General features: G+C 39.7%; 1 protein-coding gene across 2 annotated transcripts; it reads right to left on the bottom strand.

Annotated features, from left to right (window-relative positions):
• Positions 1-8,572: 8,572 nt before the first annotated feature.
• Positions 8,573-20,394, bottom strand: ywhae1 (tyrosine 3-monooxygenase/tryptophan 5-monooxygenase activation protein, epsilon polypeptide 1). Of its 2 annotated transcripts, XM_040130645.1 has the most exons (7): positions 20,125-20,394; positions 18,289-18,488; positions 17,493-17,599; positions 16,945-17,151; positions 15,962-16,098; positions 11,982-12,033; positions 8,573-9,766 (listed from the first exon to the last, which is right to left on the bottom strand). In XM_040130645.1, exons 1-6 carry the CDS (start codon positions 20,186-20,188, stop codon positions 12,026-12,028), a joined length of 723 nt encoding a protein of 240 aa, XP_039986579.1. In that variant the 5' UTR covers positions 20,189-20,394; the 3' UTR covers positions 8,573-9,766; positions 11,982-12,025. The 2 variants fall into 2 exon arrangements, with proteins under 2 accessions (XP_039986579.1, XP_039986577.1); XM_040130643.1 differs by lacking the exon at positions 11,982-12,033.
• Between the last annotated feature and the right edge of the window lie 2,423 nt (positions 20,395-22,817).

The following is a 22,817-nucleotide window of genomic DNA, read 5'->3' as shown; positions in this document are numbered from 1 at the left end:
GTACACGTTATGTAACGTGGGTTATTTGAGCATTTTGTCATAACTCGTGGGATGAAATTTGGCTCAAACACGCAATAAGGGAGAAAAAGTACCTTTAGAACAGTGGCTCCCAGCCCAGGGGTTAGGGCTAACCTACAGGGGTCATGACATACATCTGAGGGACTGCAAGATGATTAAAAGGAAAGGAAAGCAGCAAAGCATATTTTTTTCAAAAGGAAATTGTTTATTTTCAAACTTGTTCCTCAGTTTTACTTTTTCTTAGAGTCACCTGATAATTTTAGCCCTTCAGGCTGCTGAAGACGATTAGAAAAAAACCAATCTTAGATTAAAGAATCTCTTTGTTGCTGAACTCACGACCCGTTAACAGACAGTGTGTAATGTGTAACGAGGAGTCCAAAGTAAACATAGCTTTGTGTTAATGGAGTGCGAGTCCAGAAAAGGTGAAAACCGCTGCTATGTGTGTGGTAAGACCTTAAAAGGTTATCTGTGCAGTGCCTACATTTATCATATTTTCTGTTGCCATGTTTTAGTTTTCAAGCACAGGCAGGAACAGGGAGGACTGATCAAGCTGTTGAACAACAAAAGAAAAGAAAAGAAATCCCGTCTGGTTCATCAGACTATTTGCTTTCACTTCCAACAAGCCTAAAATAATGAGTGTAATTGTAATGACAGTTTTTCCAGTACAGTTTCTGATTAAGCTCCCAGATGTAGCCAGCTGTGGTCACTGTGAGATCTGTGACGCAGCTGCAAAGCTTTCCCGATGAACTTTCTTCGCTTAAACTAGCCAAGATTTAAACTGGATTTGACCACATGAACATGATTCTGGAGGATTTTACAATGTTGTTTATACAGAACCTTTATTGTATTCAGATATAACTTGATATTATTATCTTTTTTGCGTGATTTTTATCAGTGCTCTGACCCGACAGTATGCTGCAGCTCTGCGGCGTTCATAGTGGTCTCACTGCTGCTCTCTTAGGCAGATTGTACTTCAGAAAGGGATTCACACTTGAAACTATCTTGTCTAAATAAATATTAAATGAGCAGCAGAATTTGAAAAAAAAAAAAAGATACATGCCTTGATCTTTCTTTTTTTTTTTTTTTTTTTTACAAATGAATGTCTATCTTTCAGTGTGAGTGTGACATAGGGTTAGTGTGTGTTGTCTTTTGTGTGGAGGAACCTTACAGGCTGCTGGTGAAAGAGGGGAAGTAGAAGTGACACACATCCCTTGACCTCTGACCCCAGCTGGAGGCATTCCTGACAGCCTGGCATCAACAGGAAACCTGTGGCCTTGACACACACACACACACACACACACACACACACACACACACACACACACACACACACACACACAAACACCCATACACACACTCCTCAGCCTTGGAGCAGACATGGCTCTGCCCAGTTCTATTTTAAATTAAACACATAGTTCGGAGATGAATGTGACTTCCAAGATGAGTGCACTATTTTTTCTTACTGCAGAATGAAAGTGAAATGAAACAAGGCAGTGACCAAGACCACAGACAATTTGTAGTGAAGTAATAAGCGGGGAATATTTTTACAGAAATCTACAGAAGTCCATTTCGAGTTTTCGAGAGTTCGCAAATACAACCGGAACTGAATACACAAATTCTTGTAGTTTCTTTAGCGTTGCACACATTCATGTTAACATAGTTAGTGGTTTATTTTATAGTTTATATATAGAAAAATAAATAGTGTCGAGCTGGTGCAAAGGAACAATCATAATTGTGAGGAATTTGAATCCTGACCAAGTTAGGCTTTGGTAGAGGAAGCTGTTCTACTGTAAATCCATGTCACACAATGGTTGTCAAAACACTTGTTTTCCCACTTTCCTGCGCAGATCATCACACCTGTTCAGACTGTGGAAACTACATTTCACTTTCGCTGTATGTCAGAGTTTACAGTAGTGGATGACAGGTCAAACGTCCCTTTTTTACTTGTAGTGCGGCACCACAAAGGACTCTTCTATTTACCTTTGCATGCATATGTGTGCGTGTATGTGTGTTTCCTTTAAAGGACTGAAGATGAGTCATGATGAGATGATGGGGGCAGTTTAAGACTCTGGGAACAACCTTACACAGTGTCCCTCACACACACACACACACACACACACACACACACACGCAAACACACACACTGATATGGGATTTTCAAGGCCAATACAGAAATGCTCTGGCTCACACTAACAACGGCTGTGGTAACAACAATAATAATCTAATAACAATGACCAGACAATTTAATTCCATAATAATCATAATTATTATCTTAATCTAAATCACCCTGTACGGGTGGGTGTAACAACTAGAAATAACTTTAAAATTAAATTAAATAATGTGGTTTGTCTTACATACCTCTGCTGCATCAAGCCAGTGTCCAAACCTCCCACAATTATTTACTAACAAGCTGTTTAATCTTTCTCTTTTTTAATTTCTTTGTTATTTTCTGGATTTAGTCACAGTGGCTGTATTTAGATATATATTTTTGGTTAAAATATTTAAGTTTTAATTTAAAATCGTGCAAATTTAAATTTGTTTTCATCATTTGAAACCAGGTATATGACATACAAAGTGAAGCCCACCTTGTGTTTGTACCCTTAAGGGCCACTTCTGCCTTTGGCAGCGGGGTACGTGGAAAGACTGTAGGGTAGCCTAGCTATTTTTGAAAAAAGAAAAAAAAAAAATTGAAATTATGATTTATTTTAAAAATATATATGCATATTGAGTCTGTTGTATCATCCGAGCATTGCCTGGAGAAGGCACGAAAACTAGTTAGGAAGTGAGCAAGGAAGTTAAACTGTTAGCGACAAGTAATGGATGAATGGGTAAAGCACTTGGCTAAAAGTGTCGTCACTTTTAGAGAGAAGCTATATGGCTGAAATAGCTAGTCAGCCGTAAGCACAGACGTGGCGATTGACAGCATGTGAAAAGTAGTAAGCAAGGGAGCAAGTGCAGTCAACAGTGGAGCAGCAGACAGGAAACATGAGGTGTGAGAGTGGGGAATGACATGCAACACAGGTCCCTGGCCGCAACTGAAGCATGGACGTTGCAGCCATCTGGGGCGCTCCAAACCGACCCCAACACTGACCAACAGTGATTTCTAGATACAGTATAAGATTTGTAATCATGGGTCCGTATATTGGTTTAACCCATGCACATTTCCTGGAATCAAACCTCTTTGCTAGAGAGCGAGAGTGAGAGGGAGAGATGGATTGTGGGAGCAAGATGCACAGATACACGCTAACAAACACACTTAAATGTAAAGTATTTCTGTACCCTGGACAAAGGGCACTTGGACACCGCAGGGTGATTTGAAGGGCGTGGGGCAGAACAGAGTGAGCTGCAGTTCACAGGTTCATCCTCCTGTATATTTGTGGCACAGTCCTGTAACCAGATCCACACATGGAGGCTCAGCCCAGACCAGATCAGACCAGGGCTGAGTAAATCTCACAAGTGTTGCCTGAAAATAACCCTGTCTATTTATAACTGCTGTCTCTGCAGCAGAAGAGGAAGTTCATAATATTTCATTGACGTTTGTTCCCCGGGTCCCACTCCGCGAGCAGTAATCTTGCTCCAACAACAGAACACCACTGCAGTTTCCAGCTTCCACAGGAAGGCAGAGGAAGCTAGAGGACGCCGATTAGGCGGGATATGTAGAGGAGGAGGCCACTAACTCTACAACCAGAACATACCATCTGGAGAGCAGTTTCATCACATATAATGAATGGAAAGTTAAGCTGCTGCACTTTGTTATGTTCCCTCGCAGCACATCAATTACCGTCCCCTGTGGAAGGTTGAAACTATTTTAGGGTGAGTGATGTAGTTTCAGTTTTAGATGGAACTTGCTGCCCTCTTGAGGTTTCATGTTACAATGGGCTGTTCTGTGGAGGAGGAACCATAAGGTGCCATGGTAACCTGTCTGTCAACCCGAAAGCCCAGGAGGGTCTATTAGCGTGACGGCTTTTTAGTTTTAAATCTCTGTCTGAGAACAGGTTCTGCCGCTTAACCTAACTGAGCAGAATGCCACTTAGCTTTAGACACCAATACCAAAGAACCCCCACAAAGGAGTTCTGTATTGCACTGAAGCTGCGTCGCACCGGGTTCTCTGAAGCACTGGTTCCCAACCTTTTTTGCGCACAGCCCTGTCAGATGGACTCAAGTTCCTCTTCACTGATAGAACCCGTCATGTTGCAAATGTGTTTATTTGAAAAAAAAAATATATATATATATTTGGATGTGACAATATTAATCACAGCCTATAAAAGTGGATTTTGTTAAGATAATTTTTTCAGATCAGGGCGGTTGGGTCAAGTTTCGATTGTACTGTTATACGTCGGACTGGCAGAAGCTGGACGTTTCAACCATTTCTCCATTACTTTTAGCTTTTTCATAATTAACCTAGTACTTTTAGCTAATATTTCAACTATTTGTCCATTACCTGAACATTTTAACCATTTATCCGCTACCTCTAGCTTTCTATCTAACTATTTGAGCAATGTATCTATTACTTTAGCCAACTATTTTAACCATTTATTCATTATTTTTAACCTTCGTTCACTACGTCAGCCATTTATGCATTACTTTTAGCAAACTTAAGACATCTGCCCGCTTGCTGACTTTTACTTTTGTCTCCTCATGCACTGTGAAGTGCAACAGATGTTACAACTGTCTCAATACTTTCTAATCAAATAGTAATTTAGACTTTTCAGATCAGTTAAACCACAACACAATCTTTCCTCTTACCCCCTGGCAACTACAGAGGTACCTCCCTGGGGGTTGGATATCACTGCTCTAAAGCACCATGTTTAAAGAGACCCTATATGAGGTTGTCAACAAAATGTTCCAAATCAGTAGTAACAGCAGAATCACCACAGGGGAAAAGTGTAGGGCTACGTGTGAAAAAGCAGGAAGAGCTTCTGGTCTGGCGTGAATGTGATGATACTGAGCAGGGAAACTGAATAGCTGAAAGTCAACTGGAAATGTTCTTTAGATGAACATGTGTGGCAGGGAGATAACGTTGTTGTACCTTGATGTCTGGTGGCAACCGTCACTATGAAGGCAGATCAAAGACTGGTCTTGCTAAAAGTGAGTGTAATTACTGTAATGAAACAACTTCTGAGATCATTAGCAGCCTCTAGTCAAGGCTAGATTACCAACTGGGCAAAGTGGTCAGCTGCCACGGGGACCCAGAAGCCCCGGTTTTACTGCGTGTCTTTTCTTTTCGGTCATTTGATTTCTTGCAAATTCTTTAAATACCAAAGTAGCCTGAACATACAGTATAAACTAAGACTTGTCATATAATCATGCGTCCCTATCTTGTAAAGGGGCCCTGTCTAAAAAGCTAGCCCTAAAACCTAAATCATTTGATTTTGAGTTGAAGTAAATTTGGGCTTCATAACATTACTACAAACCAAGTGACATAAAGGAAATCCTGGGCCAGGTATAGCCAGGTAGTATAGGAATGCTAGTTGGTTACTGGTTCTCTGGGCAAATGTAACAAAGCTGCTGTGTGCACTGTCCTCGGCGAGAACATTGCCACAGCAGGGGACCCATAGCCAATTTTCAATATAATTTGTGCTCCCAGTCATTTTGAGATTGGCCCCGTGTCTGGCAATGATTATGCCATGGTGCCACAATTTGGCAATGACATATTGTGACACCATGGCCATAACAGTTTTGGAACTGTTATGGCCTTAAACTGAAGACTGATGAACCACTAGAAATGTGTACCAACGGATTGAGCTAGGTTAGTCATATGGCATCCTATCTTTTAACTATCCCTCCTGAAGATATCCTGTCATCCACATTTGGATATCTGTCAGATGAAGGGACAGAAGATGGACCACATCCAGATCTCAGCCCACTGATATATAATCTCCAGGGTGACCCTTTCTACTACTTCATCATATAAACATCTCATTACGCACCAACATTGTGAAGTGATTTGTGGGAACTTCCTCATGTTGTGTGTGGCAGATTTGACCTGCAGAGGGTGCTAGACGAGCTGCTGCACAGCCATCAAGTAAGAGTAAAGTCCATACCCCTCTCATAGGTGTATGAGAAAAGAAATTCAGAGTAGTTTGTCCACATTATGTCTAATTACCTTGCCGTTTCATTGTCCCAGATTGCAGTCTCGCCTGTATGCAGGTATAATTTCACTATTAATTCATTCTCTTGGAGTGTGTATGATCACTGTAAATATAGGGATTTGATCTAATCTACCCTGGAAAGATGTAGGATACAGACTTTCACTCACTGCACTTTTACTTCCATTATCCCTATATTTTCATGAGGGTCCTCTTTTTATTTTCCTTCATCAGGCATTCATATTGTATATTACATATTTTTAATATATTGCAGACCTTCTGTTGTGTTTGTCAGACAAGGAGGGAAGGTTTTTACAGGTCTGACAAGGACAGAGACGAACTCGCACCTTCACCTTACGTTGAGCAAAAGTAGACACAGCAATCACAATGAATGGGTTTCAAACAAGTCCTACCATTCATGTTTAGACCAACGAAACTAAGACTCTAGAGCCATAAAAGCTTTAATGCTCTTTGTGTGGAAAACCAATAAATTAAACAGATAAAACAAAGTATTGGACAAACTGAAATTTTGACCTGATGATTGTGCTAAATTAAAAGTCAAGGGATCACCAAAGTTCACTGGGACCATTAACATCTGCACTAAATTTGAAAGAAACACATATAGTAGTCATTGAGACATTTCACTCAAACCCATAAATGTCAGTCTCGTGTTGGCGCTGGGGCAAAGTCAAGAGATCACCAAAGTTATTAGGATTCCTCCTCTGGGCATTCTGAATGTCTACCAAATTTCAGGGAAATTCATGCAAAAGTTGTTCATTCAGAACCATAAATGTCAACCTCATGGTAGCACTGAGGCAAGGTCGGGGGATCACCAATGGGGACCATGAATGTCTCTAAAAATTTCATGGCAGTCCATTTAATAGTTGTTGAAATATTTCAGTCTGGATCAAAGTGGTGGACTGACTGACAGACAAACATTCCCATCCCTAGAGTCTTGCTTGTATCTGAAAGGTCAGAGGGTCACCAAAAACACATTTCATCCCCCTGGGAGCACAAAAATACATAATGGAAAATATATAATGGAATCTAAAATTATGTAATGAAAGTTCACCGCTATACAGCAGAATGAAGAAATTTCTGCTATATAGTTTTAGGATGTCAGTGGAGAAAAGGAGAGGGCTCACCCTCTGGGGAGCAAGAATCTATTTAGAAAATTCAAGGCAACACGCACTTTTGATTTTAACAGATTTTGAAATTTCTTATGAAATTTTGGCCTGATAGTTTTGTTAGATATAAGGTAAGTGGAGTAAGGCACCGTGTCTCATCCTTTTCGGGAGCATGAGTATTCACAGCAAATATACCTTGTTATAGCCCCCAGAAATTTGGCCTGGGAAGAGTCTGACCTGACAGTGAGCTACATGAAAGGTCAGGGGGTCACCCAGATTAATCCTTATCAGATGTTTTGATAAGCATCTCCTTAGTAGGAGATGCAACCAGCCATTGGCATCTACAGCAGTTAAAATTGCAGAAAGGAAACTGCTCTGGCTGTTAGTGTGCTCTGCTAGACAAGCTCCTCCACTTTCACCTGTGGGTCTAATTTTAGGCTTGGCACTGAGCTCAGGCTGTTATTATGGGTGTAGAATAGGCGGTGACTGCTACAGAGGTTACAAGAAACTGAAACTGGGGAGGCAAAAGGTTAAGACCTCAGGGTTTGCACAGAATCAACCTGTATGAGCAACTGCTTGAAAAAAGTGTAAGAGCTTGAGGGGAATTTTAAGTACACACACACACACACACACACACACACACACACACACACACACACACACACACACACACACACACACACACACACACACGATTGTGACATATCTAAGTTACTAATCCATGATTCGTGTCTATGTTTTTCCTGCAACATGGAAACATCCGTGTGGAACTATTAGCGATATCTACTGTAAAGGTTGATCTCAGCTGCCTATCAAACTACTTTGCTTACATCACTACACTTCTGACCATCATTTCCATCAGCCACTTACACAGAAGCAGCTCAGAAGTGCCAAAGGCATCAGCTACACTGTCACAGCAGGACCACAGGCATTAAGATTGCATTTGTCTCTCAAACACTATAAATAGACCATATAAATTTATGATTATGCTCACAGTTGCCAACTCAGATTCCAGTAGCAACATCTGCTCTGTGTGGCAACACTGTGCAAGGCTTCATCTGGATTTGGTGTTTAGAAAAGCCAGTACTGACACTGAATTTTTGAATTGTGAAGAAACACCGGTGCACAAAGTATCCAACTCAATTTAAAAAAGGTTGCCATGCAAATGTTAACCTGCAGTACCTGAAACAAGCAGCAGGAAAAGCAGGATTCCCCAGGACAGTTTTAATTAATTCATTACCATGTTTGAACAAACAGTTCCATGGATATTTATTCACAGAAGACAAGCAGCAAGAATCGCTGTCTTCTATGGGCAAATGAAACAATAAAAGCAACGGGTCCATTTGTAATGTTTAATTTAGATTGTTTAATGTTAATTCCATGCTGTGTTTCAGTAAGAACAATACAGATTCCCTGTCTGTGGCTCCAGTCAGATATCCAGTAGTACAAATCAGCTCCAAGTTACACATAATGAAGCAAAACAAGAAAAGAAAAAGGAAAAGCAAAAGAAATAAAACCTCTGAACCTAGAGGAGCTGTATTAAAAAGTAGGGGAGAAGCAGCAGAAAGGATGTGTTACCTCATGCAAGCACTGACAATCTTGATTTTAGAGCTCTCTGTTGAGGAGCGGGGCCAAATTGAGACTTGTCTTTTACACTGAGAAATCTCCCAAGTTTTTTTTTTAAATTAAAACCACCAGCTAGCCGTAAGTCAGCCTTCAGAGATTCAGCATGTGTGCACAGTTACAGTATTTCAGCACAAAGTACAGTCCAAGGACAACTATAAAAACATGACGACAGAATCACTATGGTGTAAAAGTTAAGCACTTCTTTGCCCCACGTGGATATCGCAAATTTTGCCATCTTCCTCTGAAAACCTAAGTTAACAAAAAGGGCACTTGTAGTTTTCCAAATTGCCCATAAAAAAGGTAAAATGATTTGCATGACATTTCACTAAAAACAGAGATAAAATAGCTCCCATAACTAATAGTCAACATTATCAGTAATAAAAGTTAATTTCTGTCATTACATTAAGAAAAAAATCTCAATACATCCAGCAACTGATAAAAATATTGAGGAAAAAGCAAAAACAAACAAAAATACAATAATGAAAACAAAGATAACATCTCAGAACTGCTTGTACCAGGACAAAAAAAACAAAAACAATCCAGGGACTCTTTCATTATCTTTGTCTTTCTAACATTGTATTTCCTTTCTCAATTAAGTGGTATTTACTTGAATGATGTAAGGGCTAATATAAAAATAAAAAAGAAGAGAAAAATAAACCTGTTCACTCCGTGGCCCTGCTGGGTCATGGAGCTGCAGAGGTGGAAGAAAGGAAAAGGAGGGGAGAGGAGGAAAGGGAAGGTGACTCGCAGGAAGGGATGAGGATTCGGGGGGGGGGGAGACGAAGGTGGAGGGAAGAGGAGTGTGAGGAGGTGAGGGGAGGGTCTCAAGTTGTTGGCTGTTGGTGGCATAGTCTCACTGGGCCTCATCCTCAACGTCTTGCAGTGCCTCTTTGTTCTGTTCTTCACCTGGTGGAGAAAAAATACAGTTTAAAAAAAAAAATGAAGTTTAAAACAGTCATTGAGAGGCAGATGGCTCTTACATTTGGTACAAAGGCCAATGAACTCAGTCAGTGAAATTAGAAATCTTCCGTTTGGAAACTGGCCAAACAAGGCCAGGGCCATTACTTTCAAGTTTTACAAAAATGCTAAATTCTGCGATTAATATTAAAAAACAGGAAAAATGAAAATAAAGGGCTTTTAGCCAATTCTGCTTTTCATTTGTGTTTTTCCCATTTTGTCTTCAAATTCTATAGTATGGAAATAGTCCTTTCCAAGTGAAAGTCATTTAAAAGGTTTTACTTTCAGTTACAGTGTATAACTTTTTTAAATATATTTTTTAGTTGATATTTGCTCCAAAACATGTGTTAATGTGGAGAGGTGCTGTCAAACTCTTCGGTGAGCCAGACTCACTGAACAGCCTGGCAGCAGTGAAGAGGTATTCCCTTCTAAAGTTTGAGTAAGCCTCGCCCTTCTAACCTATGAGAGAAGGCAAAAGTCAGGGGTGGGAGCTCACAGCTGTCAATCAATGTGTGTATGCGCTTCTGGTCCACTACTCCCCTCGCAGCAAGGCTTCAAGCTACTATTAGCTTGCTGGAAGACGCGGCTATGGCTGACTCACGGGCTAGAAAGCTCCTGGCTCCTGCATTAGTTGAGACAGCGTAGACGATGAGGATGTAGGTGAAGGGCTGGGCGGAGCGTAATGGAGCAGGGAGACGCAGGGGTAGGATGAGTGGAGTGGTTTGCCCTTGAGTCTCTTGCTAGCACTAGCTTGATTTCAAGAACTTGCATATTAAGTCTTTAAGTAAAAGTACTTAGTACTAAGTATTATCAGCAAGCTGTACTTCAAGAATGAAAAATGAAAATACTCATTTTGCAGAATACATCTTGCTGATGGTGCTGCATTACAAACATACAGTACACATAGAAATTATATTATGGGATTATTGTTACTGATGCATTTATATGTAAATTGCCTTATACTGTTGAAGCTTTTATTCAAAAAGCTATTTTTTTTATAAAATGTTATAGAAATAAGTGCACGTATCTTGGAATGACAAGGAATAAGGCAGGTTTAGGTGCAACAGAACTATGAAAAATTAAACAAGTTGATTAGCACTGAAAACATGTTGAAAAATTCGTATAACACTGGCACCCTTTTCCTGTTTTGTAAGAAGATAAGGCTTTATAGACACAACTACAGCCTAAAATGACTGGGTGAGGGGATTTTGAGCACTATACAATGCATTGTACTTTAAAAACTTATATGTTTTGTATGAAAAATCTTAATCTGCAAAGTAACTAGTCACTATGATGTGCAAGGACCTTAAAACCGTACTCAAGCACAGTACTTGAGTAAATGTACTTGTTTATTTTCCACTGCTGCTGGTCAACAGTGTCTTCTTGCAGCAGGAAAACAAAACTTGCAGATGTGGGGTGAACATACACTAGAACCGAGGTGAAAAACTGTTTAAACTGACCTGCTCCTTTTTTGAAAATATGAACTTTTTCAGTGGAAATCTGTAAAAATCCTTAAATATCAACATGCTGAACCACAACGCAAGTTTCACGAGTGTTTAGCTAAGACTGAAATGTGGTATCAAATTGTGTATAACACTCATTCAAATATAGTGTGAATACTTAAAAGATGTCAAAAAGTGAAAGAAAAAAAAAAAAAAACCCCAAAGTGAACCGTGTTTAAAATTTATCACATCAGTTGAGCTTTTACACAAAAATTCACACATGCATATCCATCAGACAACTTAAACTCGTTCTTAATGGCTAAGGTCAAATACTTCAATACTAGCACCATTTCAAATGCATTAATCAGGGTATTTCCTAACCGAGGGCTGCATGTGTTAAAATCTTGGCTGAAGTGTAGAGGTTGCAAGCAGTCTAGCATGCCAATAACATGATCTACACCTCTGCTCCTTGGTGTACATACAGGTTTATCAGGCAACTAAGTGAACACTAACACTGGAGCTATCTAAACTCAAGAAAGCCCGTTTTCAACTGGCTGTAATGGGAAGATCAAAGATTACAGCTCATTACCAAAAGTTAATAAAGGTCTAACTGACAAAGCAACGGGTGAGTGGACTGAAGTATTAAACCATGAGTGAGTTAGTGTTGAGAGGAAAAAGGAAGAAGCCACACACACACCAAGGCTTGGGTGAGCAACACTTACAAAGTACAGTTAACATGGGAAATGAACAGTCAGGTTTGTTTCCTTTAGGACTCTACAGCAGAGGGAATGAGAAAAAGACAAGAGAGATGATGAGTCACTGAGAAATAAAAGGTGCTGGTGGACACTGCACCACAGCAAATGCAAACTACTGGAATGAACGGAGGAAGAGAAAGAGCCCTATTTGAAAGAATCAAATAGGGCTCAACGATTTATTGTTTTTATATCGAAATCATTTTTTGAAATTTGTATATTCCAAGAGGCACAATTTCATTTTATATAATGAACAGTATCTTAAGTTGTAGCTTTTAGTATTGACAGTTTATTGACAGTTTATCGTCTCCAGCAGATTTACTCAGCCGTAGTTTAATGTTTATTCAGTGAGTTGGTGAAAAAGTAAGAGAAATATTGGCTGTAGCCTGGTTAATAAGCTATGTGTAAGTTGATGACTGTACTATTTACAATTTTTCCAAAGATGGTTCTGGTTTCAGGTAGCTAGCAGTTAGAGTGGCTGTTTTCGATCGCAAATGACCGACAGCTGGTTGGCAGAGTTGTTAGAGTCTCAAGCACACCATGTCGTTTCAAACTTATAATCTTAAAAGCTCGAAATCAAGACCTCCAATATTCAGTATCTGTCCTGTCTATGATGCTAAGGTTAGCTAAAGCATCTATAGTATGTAACTGTCAACATTAGCATTAGGGGTTGATAGTTCAATATAAATATTGCCAGATTTGATTTACCAGCAGTTTGTAATTATTAACATAACTGGCCAACTATGTATCTGTTACCAATAAACAATGCCATTTTTAAATGTCACATACAGACGGTTGACAAATTCAAGAAAAAAACCTGTATAAATGAGTGGAGAAACATAAGGAATGCAGATGCTTCCACAAAGGTGCATTGCATGGTACAATTAAGCGGTTAACAAATCCCAGATGATTCTGATTGTTCATTGTTGGGGCACAAATGGCAGGAGCTTCAGTCACACAAACTGTTCAACTGGCTAGTGTTTCAATAGGAGCGGTGACTAAAGTGACATCTGCATTTAGATCTACGGGAAATTAGTAAATAGGATCAGAAATTGCTGTCGACAACGCACATTTGATGAACGTGATGCTCGTGCAGAGTTCCATATGATTTGAAAAACAGGAGTTTCCTTCCTCAGGTGACTGAGAAAGTCATTGCAGAACGTGATCAGACTGCGTCAGTGCCAACAGTCCGTCAACAATTAGATAGAGAGGTATATTTTGGTCGCCTCGTGGGGCATAAACCCCTCATTACAAAGATGAATGTACATTTGAGGGGTTCAGTGGTGCTAAAACCACAGGCACTAGTCTACAGAGATGTGGAAAAAAAGGGATATGGTCAGATGAGTCATCCATCACCATATTCTCAACACGTTGGCGAATGCATGTGTGATGTACACCAAGAGAACGGTACAGGCCTGAATATTTAACCCCTACATTGAGGGGATCCGGTGGCTCTGTTATGCTTCGGGGGGCATTTTGCTGGCATGGTTTGGGTCCACTGGTCCCCTTAGAGAGAAGGGTTGCTGCAAATCAATACAAAGTTGTACTGAGTGATCACCTTTATCCTACGATGAAACATTTCTATCCTGATGGGAATGGTCTCTTCAAGATGACAATACCCCCATGTATAGAGCACGAGGGGCCACTGAATGGTTTGACGAGTATGAAAATGATGTGAATCATACGCTATGGCCTTCACAGTCCCCAGATCTCAACCCAACTGAACCCTGATGGGAGATTTTGGACTGAAGGGTTAGACAGTGCTCTCCACCACCACCATCAAAAACCAAATAAGGGAATATCTTTTGGAAGAATGGTGACCATCCCTCCAGTAGAGTCTTAAGAGACTTGTAGAATCAATGCCAAGGTGAACCGAAGCTGTTCTGGTGTCTCGTGTTGGCCCAACACCTTACTGAGACATTTTATGCTTGTTTTTCCTTTAATTTGTCACCCGTCTGTATATCACTCACGTCATATCTTCATAAATGTGAGCTAAATTGGTCAATTTTTCTATAGACATGTTTTCTGTGAAAAAAAACAAAAAACCTTTTCTCCTGATTGACAGGAAAACCAAACAAACAAAACAAAAAAGTTGCATATTCTATCTGTGGTTTAATTTTAGAAAATCATTGCAATTCGAATTGCAATATTGGTAAGATAATCACAATTAGATATCCTCAAATCGTTCAGCCCTCGAATCCAATACTTCAAGGTGGAAAAGCGTGATCTTTGTTAGGTAGGATGATTGTGAATTTTTTGCTCTAGACGGCTGATTTCAGCTCAGCAACATGTAGAACAGTTAGACAGGATTCTGCACTCTGTACCTGGACATGCACGATACAGGTCCTGAAAGCTTGAGGTGATGTAAGTGTATTCAAACTTTTTAGCTTTTTAGTCATGCCTTCTCTTTTCACTGTCAGTAGCTTTCAACAACCAGATTCCCTTGTTATTTGATTTTTAATAATTGATTTTCCCCAGTTGTCAAAATGTTTATCTTAGATATAAAATAAACATTTGCCTTCAGTTGGATCACTGTGACATAGGGTCAGATATTGTGTGCCCCAACAATCTAAGTACTCATTCCTTCTTACACCCTCAGCAGGAGTAAACTTAGGCCCTGTCCACATCTGGCATTAAAATGCACCTTGGGTGATCCGATCACAAGCGGATAGCTCTAAGTACGTCAGTTTAAACTGGTATTACATTGCGTCCCAACACGCACCTTGAGTGACAACTTGTGATTGTATCTCACTTCCCCACTCTATATGCAAATAAACACATACATCAATTCCATTTGCAAAGACCAAATGTTTTGTTGTTTTTAACTGGTGGGAGGCAGCAATGCACTTCCTGTGACTAGTCTGTCTGAACTTAAAAGAGGAAGAAATCGAAACAGTATTGACTGGGTCTATTTCTTGGCGTGTTCCAGGCAAGCCAAATCGTCCAAGATTTTTGACGCACTCATATTATATCTCTATGGGCTTTTCGAAATTTTCAGATGTCGTGGACAAAGCCAGCTTATGTGATTTTCATGACTGGTATTTGTTTGCGAATTAGTACGTACACAGGACATTAGTTGCTAGACAGTCCTTCAGTGTGGCCCAGGACATATTTGCATACACACTGCTAAAAGAATGTGGCCAGATCCCCTCCGAATGTGGTCTGGGCGATTGGATCTCAGTGCTTTCTCAATGTGTCTTGGGTGCATTCACACCTTTTCTTAGAACTGTCCACTTGTGATCAGATCACCCAAGACACATGGTTATGCCAGGTATGAACGGGGCCTTATTTATATTTTATATAACCAAAGATAAACATAAAGTAAACAACTGGTACCACAGCCCAAAGGACATGTCAAAAGAAAGAAAGAAAGAAAGAAAGAAAGAAAGAAAGAAAGAAAGAATCCAATTACAGCCAATTACTCTTAACCAGTGGCACCAATTGTACTGGGGTCCTTGAAAATTTTCATTTTCTATTTGGACTATAGCTACAGTTATTTTACAGATGCAGGTCCAACTGTAAATTCATATACTTGTTAGCTACAATATGTTAACTCATACTGAAGTATTGTAATATCATGAAATCTGAGGACAACACTACCACAATAAGTTAGATGTATCACATGCTTTTCCATGTAATAAGCACAGTATTATATACCAGCAATGCATGTGTTTTGCATTGCCGCTGACTTGGCAATGCAAGTCAACGACAGATCATCCATCAGGCTGATCACAGGATTGACAAATGTTATAAATCCAGTGTAAAAGGTTTTAGGTGGGTAACAGGAGATGAGTGAGGTTTGAGTTAATTCATCAATCAGCATCTAGTCGTGGAAAAAGAGGTTAAACAGACAAAAACAGGTAGATGCACTGCCAATGCAGATAAAATGTTAGTGTATACAATATCCTACATATGTATTATGAATGGGCACCATGGTATGAGCCTCTTACCCTCTCCCTGCATATCTGAAGTCCATAGTGTCAGGTTGTCACGTAACAACTGCATGATAAGTGTGGAGTCCTTGTAGCTTTCTTCACTCAGTGTGTCCAGTTCTGCGATGGCGTCATCGAATGCAGCCTTTGCCAACCTGAGCAAACACATTCAGCACTTCTGTTGAAATCACCATATACCTAGAGATTTACATTTCTGAGCAATTCTAGTCAGTCAGTGTTGATTGTAGTGATATGCCAGATCTGAATAAATGTCAATGCCAAACAGAAAACCTGGCTTGAACTATATCAGAGGTTTTAATGACAATCAGGACTTTAATGTTCATTTATCAAGTTGAAATATGTACATCTGTGTCAGTGATTGTGTGTATTGTTTGCTTGCAAAAGGCTTCTGTTACATATTTATTCACGCGCGTATAAACAAAGCTGATGCTACACGGGAAATGGCTTAAAACAACATCTAGCAGATGAATACTGACTTGAGGAGGAAGTTAATGCTATTAACCATTTTGTGTTACATACTTTCACTTCATTTAGGTCAATCTGTAGAGGTTTGTTTGGACATGGGTTTTTTTTTTAGTTTTTTTTTTTTTAAATTAATCCTCGTCAAAAGAAGCCTAATTACATCCACTGTGATTTAATATGGTAGTATTATAAAACAGGAAATGTCAAAGGGGTGAATACTTTTCATTTAGAAAAAAAAAAGGGTTTAAAGTTTCAGCCTCAATAGTCAGAACAATAACCATGGTTTGGCAAAAGGCAAGACCTTCTAGTTCTGCATGGCAACTGAGCAGGATTAGTATGGGTATACTGAAAACAAGAGATGGTTCCTAGGCTGTTTGTTTGCAGGCTCCTACACTTTGGATCCTTTTTAAACCTCCTGTGATCACATTTTGATATGTACATAAAAGATGACTCTGCTTTACTATTGCTGATGAAACTAAAGATATACACTAGATACATCGCATTGAAGAAACAGTGACCTGCAAGCACGGTCAGGCGAGTTGAGGATCTCATAGTAGAAGACGGAGAAGTTGAGGGCAAGGCCAAGGCGAATGGGGTGCGTAGGAGGCAGCTCCGACATGGCTAGATCGGTAGCAGTTTTGTAGGCCACCAGGCTGTTCTCTGCTGCCTCCTTTCTGTCATTGCCAGTGGCAAACTCTGCCAGATACCTGTGGTAGTCACCCTTCCTGAAATTGGGGGGAAAAAAAATTGACTTTCAGTGGTGTACAACAATATTATAAACACATTTTTGCACCGTGATGTGTTCAACTCTCTTTAAACATCAAACATATTCTTGTCAAGTGTCCCATTTCTGAACTTGCCTGACATTGCCAGTGTTTTGACTTTTTTAAATTACCTGAGTTTTCCTTTCTGGAATATAGTTTTAAATATTTAGTAATCAACCACATAAATGTGTCAAATAAATAAGAAAGCCCAAAAACTTAAGTGTAATCATGATTCTGTGTAGGGACTAGAGAGGCTTAATTTATTCATCTATTAATTAAAATTCAGACCACAAAGCTCTTACATTTTGTTGTAGAAGACCTTAGACTCTCCCATGACAGCAGAGGGGAGTAGGTGCCTTTCCAGTGCATCCAGAATATCACCACAGATTGACTTCAGCTCCTTCTCAACCTGCCCCCAAACAAAAAAATTTTAAAAAAGGCAATTATTCAAGCAACAGCAAAAAAAAATAATAAATAAAAAATTTCCCAGTGAAGCCCTTCCTTAAGTCTAAATCATACTTTCTGCTTCTGTGTGGGTCCAAGGGTCCATGTGATGTAAATTTCACAGTCTGTCCATATCTGCAAGGGTCCACATGGACCTTTCTGATAGTCGAGTAGCTTGAATGTTTGATTTCTTACTAATCCAATTTACATGTTGCTGAATGCTCATTGGGTGATGTAGTAGTGAAAGAAGAAATGTGTGAACTACTGACAAAATGAAGGTGCAACGGCAGGTTAGCCCATCTCTGAATCCCATTAGGTCACTGACTGCAGTCCAACTGCCTCTCCCATCTCTCTGACACACTCTGGCCCAGAATAATATCAAGCTCTTATTTCCCTTCATAAAAGCTAGAGAGAGCGCAGCACTTGCCAACTATGACTCAGTTGCAGTCTGTCCAGTAGGTGCTCATAATGTGTATTATTAATATGAGCAAGTGATTTCACATTAGCTAAACAAATCTGAGTTGCTTGGAAATGAGACACACATATTTGGGACATGGTAAATCCATGTAATTGCTCCTGAAAGACACTGTCTAAATACAAATGCTGATCTTGTTTGTGGGAAGTGACATCCCAAGCCTTTGCTCAGTGCTTTACCGTTTGCCTGTATTCCCGGATCATCTTCAGTTTCTCTTCTCCGCCCTTGTTCTCTTCCCTCTGTTCGATACTGCTGATTATCCTCCAGGAGGCTCTCCGAGCCCCAATCACATTCTTATAGGCCACCGATAGTAGGTTCCTCTCCTCCACTGTTAGTTCTACGTTCATGCCTGCCACGTTCTTCATAGAAACCACCATCTCTGTTAATGAAACACATGTAACACCCTTTTAAGCACTGTGATATTTTATTTTATTTTTTTATTTCTTATCAACCTTGTATCTTGAGAGTACACCGAACAACTAGCTGTCACAATTTTCTCATCGTGTTAGCTGACTTAACTAAAGTCTAAAGGTGTGTCAGATTTCATGATTGACATATTTTAACCGTAGTCTTAACTCTATTAGTATGATGTGACATCAAGCCTCCAAGTGGCAAATATAAATTCAGAGGTATTTAAGGAACCACCGACAGTATGTTAATTAAATCTGCTTCACAAATCCATGAGTTTTTTTGGTTGGATAAAAATTTGCCCTCTGAATGAAGCATTCTGGCGTCAGAAAAATGTCATGCTCAGAGATAATAATCTGCAGTTCACAGAATGTGCGAGACAGGGTGTTAAGAATACAGGTGGCTTCCTTACCAGCACCAAACCTCCACCTATTCACCTATGCACCAATCCAGCAAACACACCCGCATTATCCATTTAATCCCTTCATTGATATTTGTATTTATCAGATTATAGTATGGTGGAACTTTATGCCATTAATGACAGCTGGCAGGGTATAAACTTCTTAAATGAACAACTAACTTTGTGGGTTAAAAGGTCAAAACGTGCAGAATGGATTTTCTATTTGTCTGAGACTGTGGTTGATGTAATTATGGGAGTATATGACTGTTCCTACGCTGATCTATGAAAGCTCTTTAGAATTCATCTATCAAAAACATGTCAAAATTTTATAACCTATTGCAGAATAACTATATGAATACGATTACATTCCCGCAAGGATAATATTTAGCCAGTCAACTGTAAATCACCCTGTACATACAGCCGGTCCAAATCCCGTGAATGAGTCATTGCACATTCCCTTAACGTTTCTGGGCAACGTATGACCGGTGGCAAAGGCAGCCGTCTAAAAACAGCCTCTACAAGGCCTGTAATGGTATGACAGTTTAACAGGAGCGTGCCAGAGAGGAAGAGGGAGTCATTTTCGCCAATCGATCCGTACACCCTGTTTTCAGGGGAACACCCCAAATGAACAGCTGCCCTCCCACTCCCACTGGCTGCTAACACACAGCGGGCTTCCAAGTAACTTACGCCTCAGTAATGTTAAAGTTGGTTGGCATCGGACACAGAATCGCCCAAAAAACGAGGTTCGCTAGTGTGGTTAGAAAGACAGCAACGTGACACTGCGTGTTGCTTACGGGAGCTAACCAAATCAGTAGCTCAAGTGTTAAGCTATAGAGCTAGCATGGTGCAGGGGAGGCAACTACTGACAGCTCACGCTCCAGTAATCCGCCATTTTGTTGTAGCCTCTTCGCTAACGTTAGCCACTGTCAGTCACATCCGTACGATTTCCCTAAAACACAGAGACTTACAGGCATTGGCTGCTGCTTTAATACCACATTAGTTTATCCCAGGAATGAGCCCCCTGTCATGTCAATGAATAGTATGCTGAATGGCGGCGGTCGTAGCCACATTAGCTCTCTTGTTAGCTATGGCTAACACTGAGCTACCTTGTTGAAACACTGCACCGATTACATTAGCTAGCTCGGAGAAAAAAAATCCCAACGGCGAACATGTCCCAGTCCAAGCCAGACCAGAAAGTGTGGCTTACCGTCATATCGCTCTGCCTGCTCGGCAAGTTTTGCCTGATAAACTAGGTCCTCTCGCTCTCCCATTGTTTATCGAGATGCAGGTAGAGTAGCGAACTAATCGAAGTGACAAATATTTAGTGAAAAACAAGGTGGCGTGCCAGGTCTAGCTGTGGTTCCTAGAAACCAACTGGGTCGATGAGTGGTGTTCCGCCCCACCGGCAGCGCTGCGCTGATGGAGTAAAGATGGCGACCAGCCTCATCCGGGTACTGCGCATACGCACGTGAATCACCAGCTCTGATACGTCCTTTAGTAATTTTTTATTTTTTTGTAAAGAGATAATAGTAAGCAGAATTGCTATACAATTGTTTAAACAGTAACTAACACTAAATCCACTTTATTTAGTTTGCCAATTACATGTTCATTCACTCATTACGTATAATCTCAGTCTAAAGCAACAGCAGTTGTCTTTTCCAGGGGAAAAAAAAGGATAATTCGGTCTGCTAGACCAAAAACATCTGCCCAAATCTGTGACGTTGCCTTGTACTCCACGCCCCCAAAGTACAAGGCAACGTCATGTGACTGTTTGTGGTGCTAAAAGTGTTGAAAAAACAACAGCTGAAAAATTTAACAGCAATGTGTCTTTCCTCCACAGACTACTAGGACAACGTTTCTGGAAAGATGCATTGCTAGTGAGGTATCTGAACGTCATTCTCTTCTGCTTTGAGAGGGTCAAACATATTGGGGTTCTTAGCTTTCAGTTGTTGATGTCTGAATTCTCAACACATGGCTAATGAGAAAATATATAGTTTTCGTGATATGGAGGAACTGACCCAATCTATATTAATATATATAGTTAACTCGACATTTCCAAATAGGTTTTGAGTGTGTTATGACAGAACAGCATAAAAAAGGGGCAATAAATCACCACGTGCCACGCAGGTGGTAAGTTCTGTCAGGTGGTCTTGAAGCAAATACTCTACATTGTATGCTACACTGTATCCCTATAATTACTATCTGGAAAATATACCAACAGGCTGACATAGTTACTTTTCCAATGTGTTTTAATTAATAACTGATAAATTTCTCATATTTCTGTCATGTCAGATATAATTCCTTTTTCTTTTTTTCTTTTTTACTAGAAACATTAACCCTTTAGCAAAAGCCAAGAGGATTGGGAAAATAGATACGTTAGAACAAATAATGTTTTTGCTGCCAATTACTTGCTTATTACCTTTAAATGAGTATTAGAAATAAGCAAAAGCCAAGTAATTTCAGCAGTTTCTATATAATTTACATATGTAATTAACAGTTTTAATTATAGTAGTAATGTATTTTTATTGTATGTTTACAAAGTCATTTTGTTTGTGGTTCTCAATATCAAATAATGTAGTTAGAAAAATATATAACATTTCTTTTACTGACAATAGAAATAAACCAGCAGTGAGCGCAAACAGGTGGAGCTAGCGTAGCAGTTTTCTTGCAATCTGCCCTATATGTGCTATGTATAAGGGAGTCCACATTGGCTTTAGAAGGCTGATAGATGTACTGTTAAAACTTGTTTGGATACATTCCTACTGTACACTGACACTACAGTTACCCAACTTCATACAGTGATACTAAAAATATCTCATGCTAGTATGAATGGCAACGATTCCTGTAGCTAGGCAACTGCCATGTGCACAGCATGAATGAAAAGGGTTTTCGGTCATGAATTGTACAGTTAAAACAGTCACATAAATACGTTTCACTTCTTGAATGTATTTTTCAAGTGGTAGCTGTTATGAAGTGCCCAGTAAGGGATTCCTGAATCAGCACCACATACTTTTCACGGGCATACAAAAAACCCAGTACTTTAAAATCATTTGTCATGGGTTTGACTTTATTTACTAGTATATTAACACATTACATGCTACAGAAAATAAAAAGGTAATTTCAATTGTCTTGAAAGAATATAGTGTTATAATAAAATGGCACATTTTGATATTAACACAATTTCCACTGGCATTTTGACACCCCTTCCTTTTTATGAAAGGAAATGAATGACTTCATGCAGGGCTACTAAAAAAATACTTCTTGGTGGTTTCATCGGCAACACAATTTATAAGATAATGATTTATGTAGCTAAGCACTTGCCATGTGCAGTGAGAGTGACAAAGAAGCTTTATTTGATCGCAACTACACAGATAAAACTGGACTGTGTCAAAAACTGGCAGTAAACACAAATGTTACTTTACTAGACCAGATTTTTCCAAGAAGATAGCCAAATATTTTTAAACAGCAAATATCTTAACATGGGTTTGGGATATGGCCAACTTGAAAGTAAAATGTGAAAGCAGGACTGAGCTTGTCAGGCAAAGCTATAAGGTCAGGGAAACTAATGTGTGGGAACAATCAAGGATAATTGAAAACCATAAAAAGGAGAGCGTATGATCAATGCAAACTCAGAGTGAAAGCAGTTAAGTGCATTCTGTTTAAAATCAAATTTCATCTCCTTTAATCTCATAAACTCTGGCAGAATATGCTTTCTGGAAGTATCCCATCTTTTTAAATGTTGTTACAGTGCCACCTAAAGGTGGCATGGTGTGCTGGCCAGAAATACTGTACCATGACATCTGAGAGGAACCCTTAACATGGAAGGGACAGCAGGTTCTCACAGATCAAATTAAAAGTGGACCAGGTTAACTCTGGCAAAAATTCAAGCTGTATAGCCAG

Source organism: Xiphias gladius, chromosome 7 (assembly GCF_016859285.1).
Source record: "Xiphias gladius isolate SHS-SW01 ecotype Sanya breed wild chromosome 7, ASM1685928v1, whole genome shotgun sequence".
Classification (NCBI taxonomy): Eukaryota; Metazoa; Chordata; class Actinopteri; order Istiophoriformes; family Xiphiidae; genus Xiphias; species Xiphias gladius.
The sequence above is the reverse complement of the archived record's forward strand: the minus strand, read 5'-3'. Positions and strand labels throughout refer to the sequence as shown.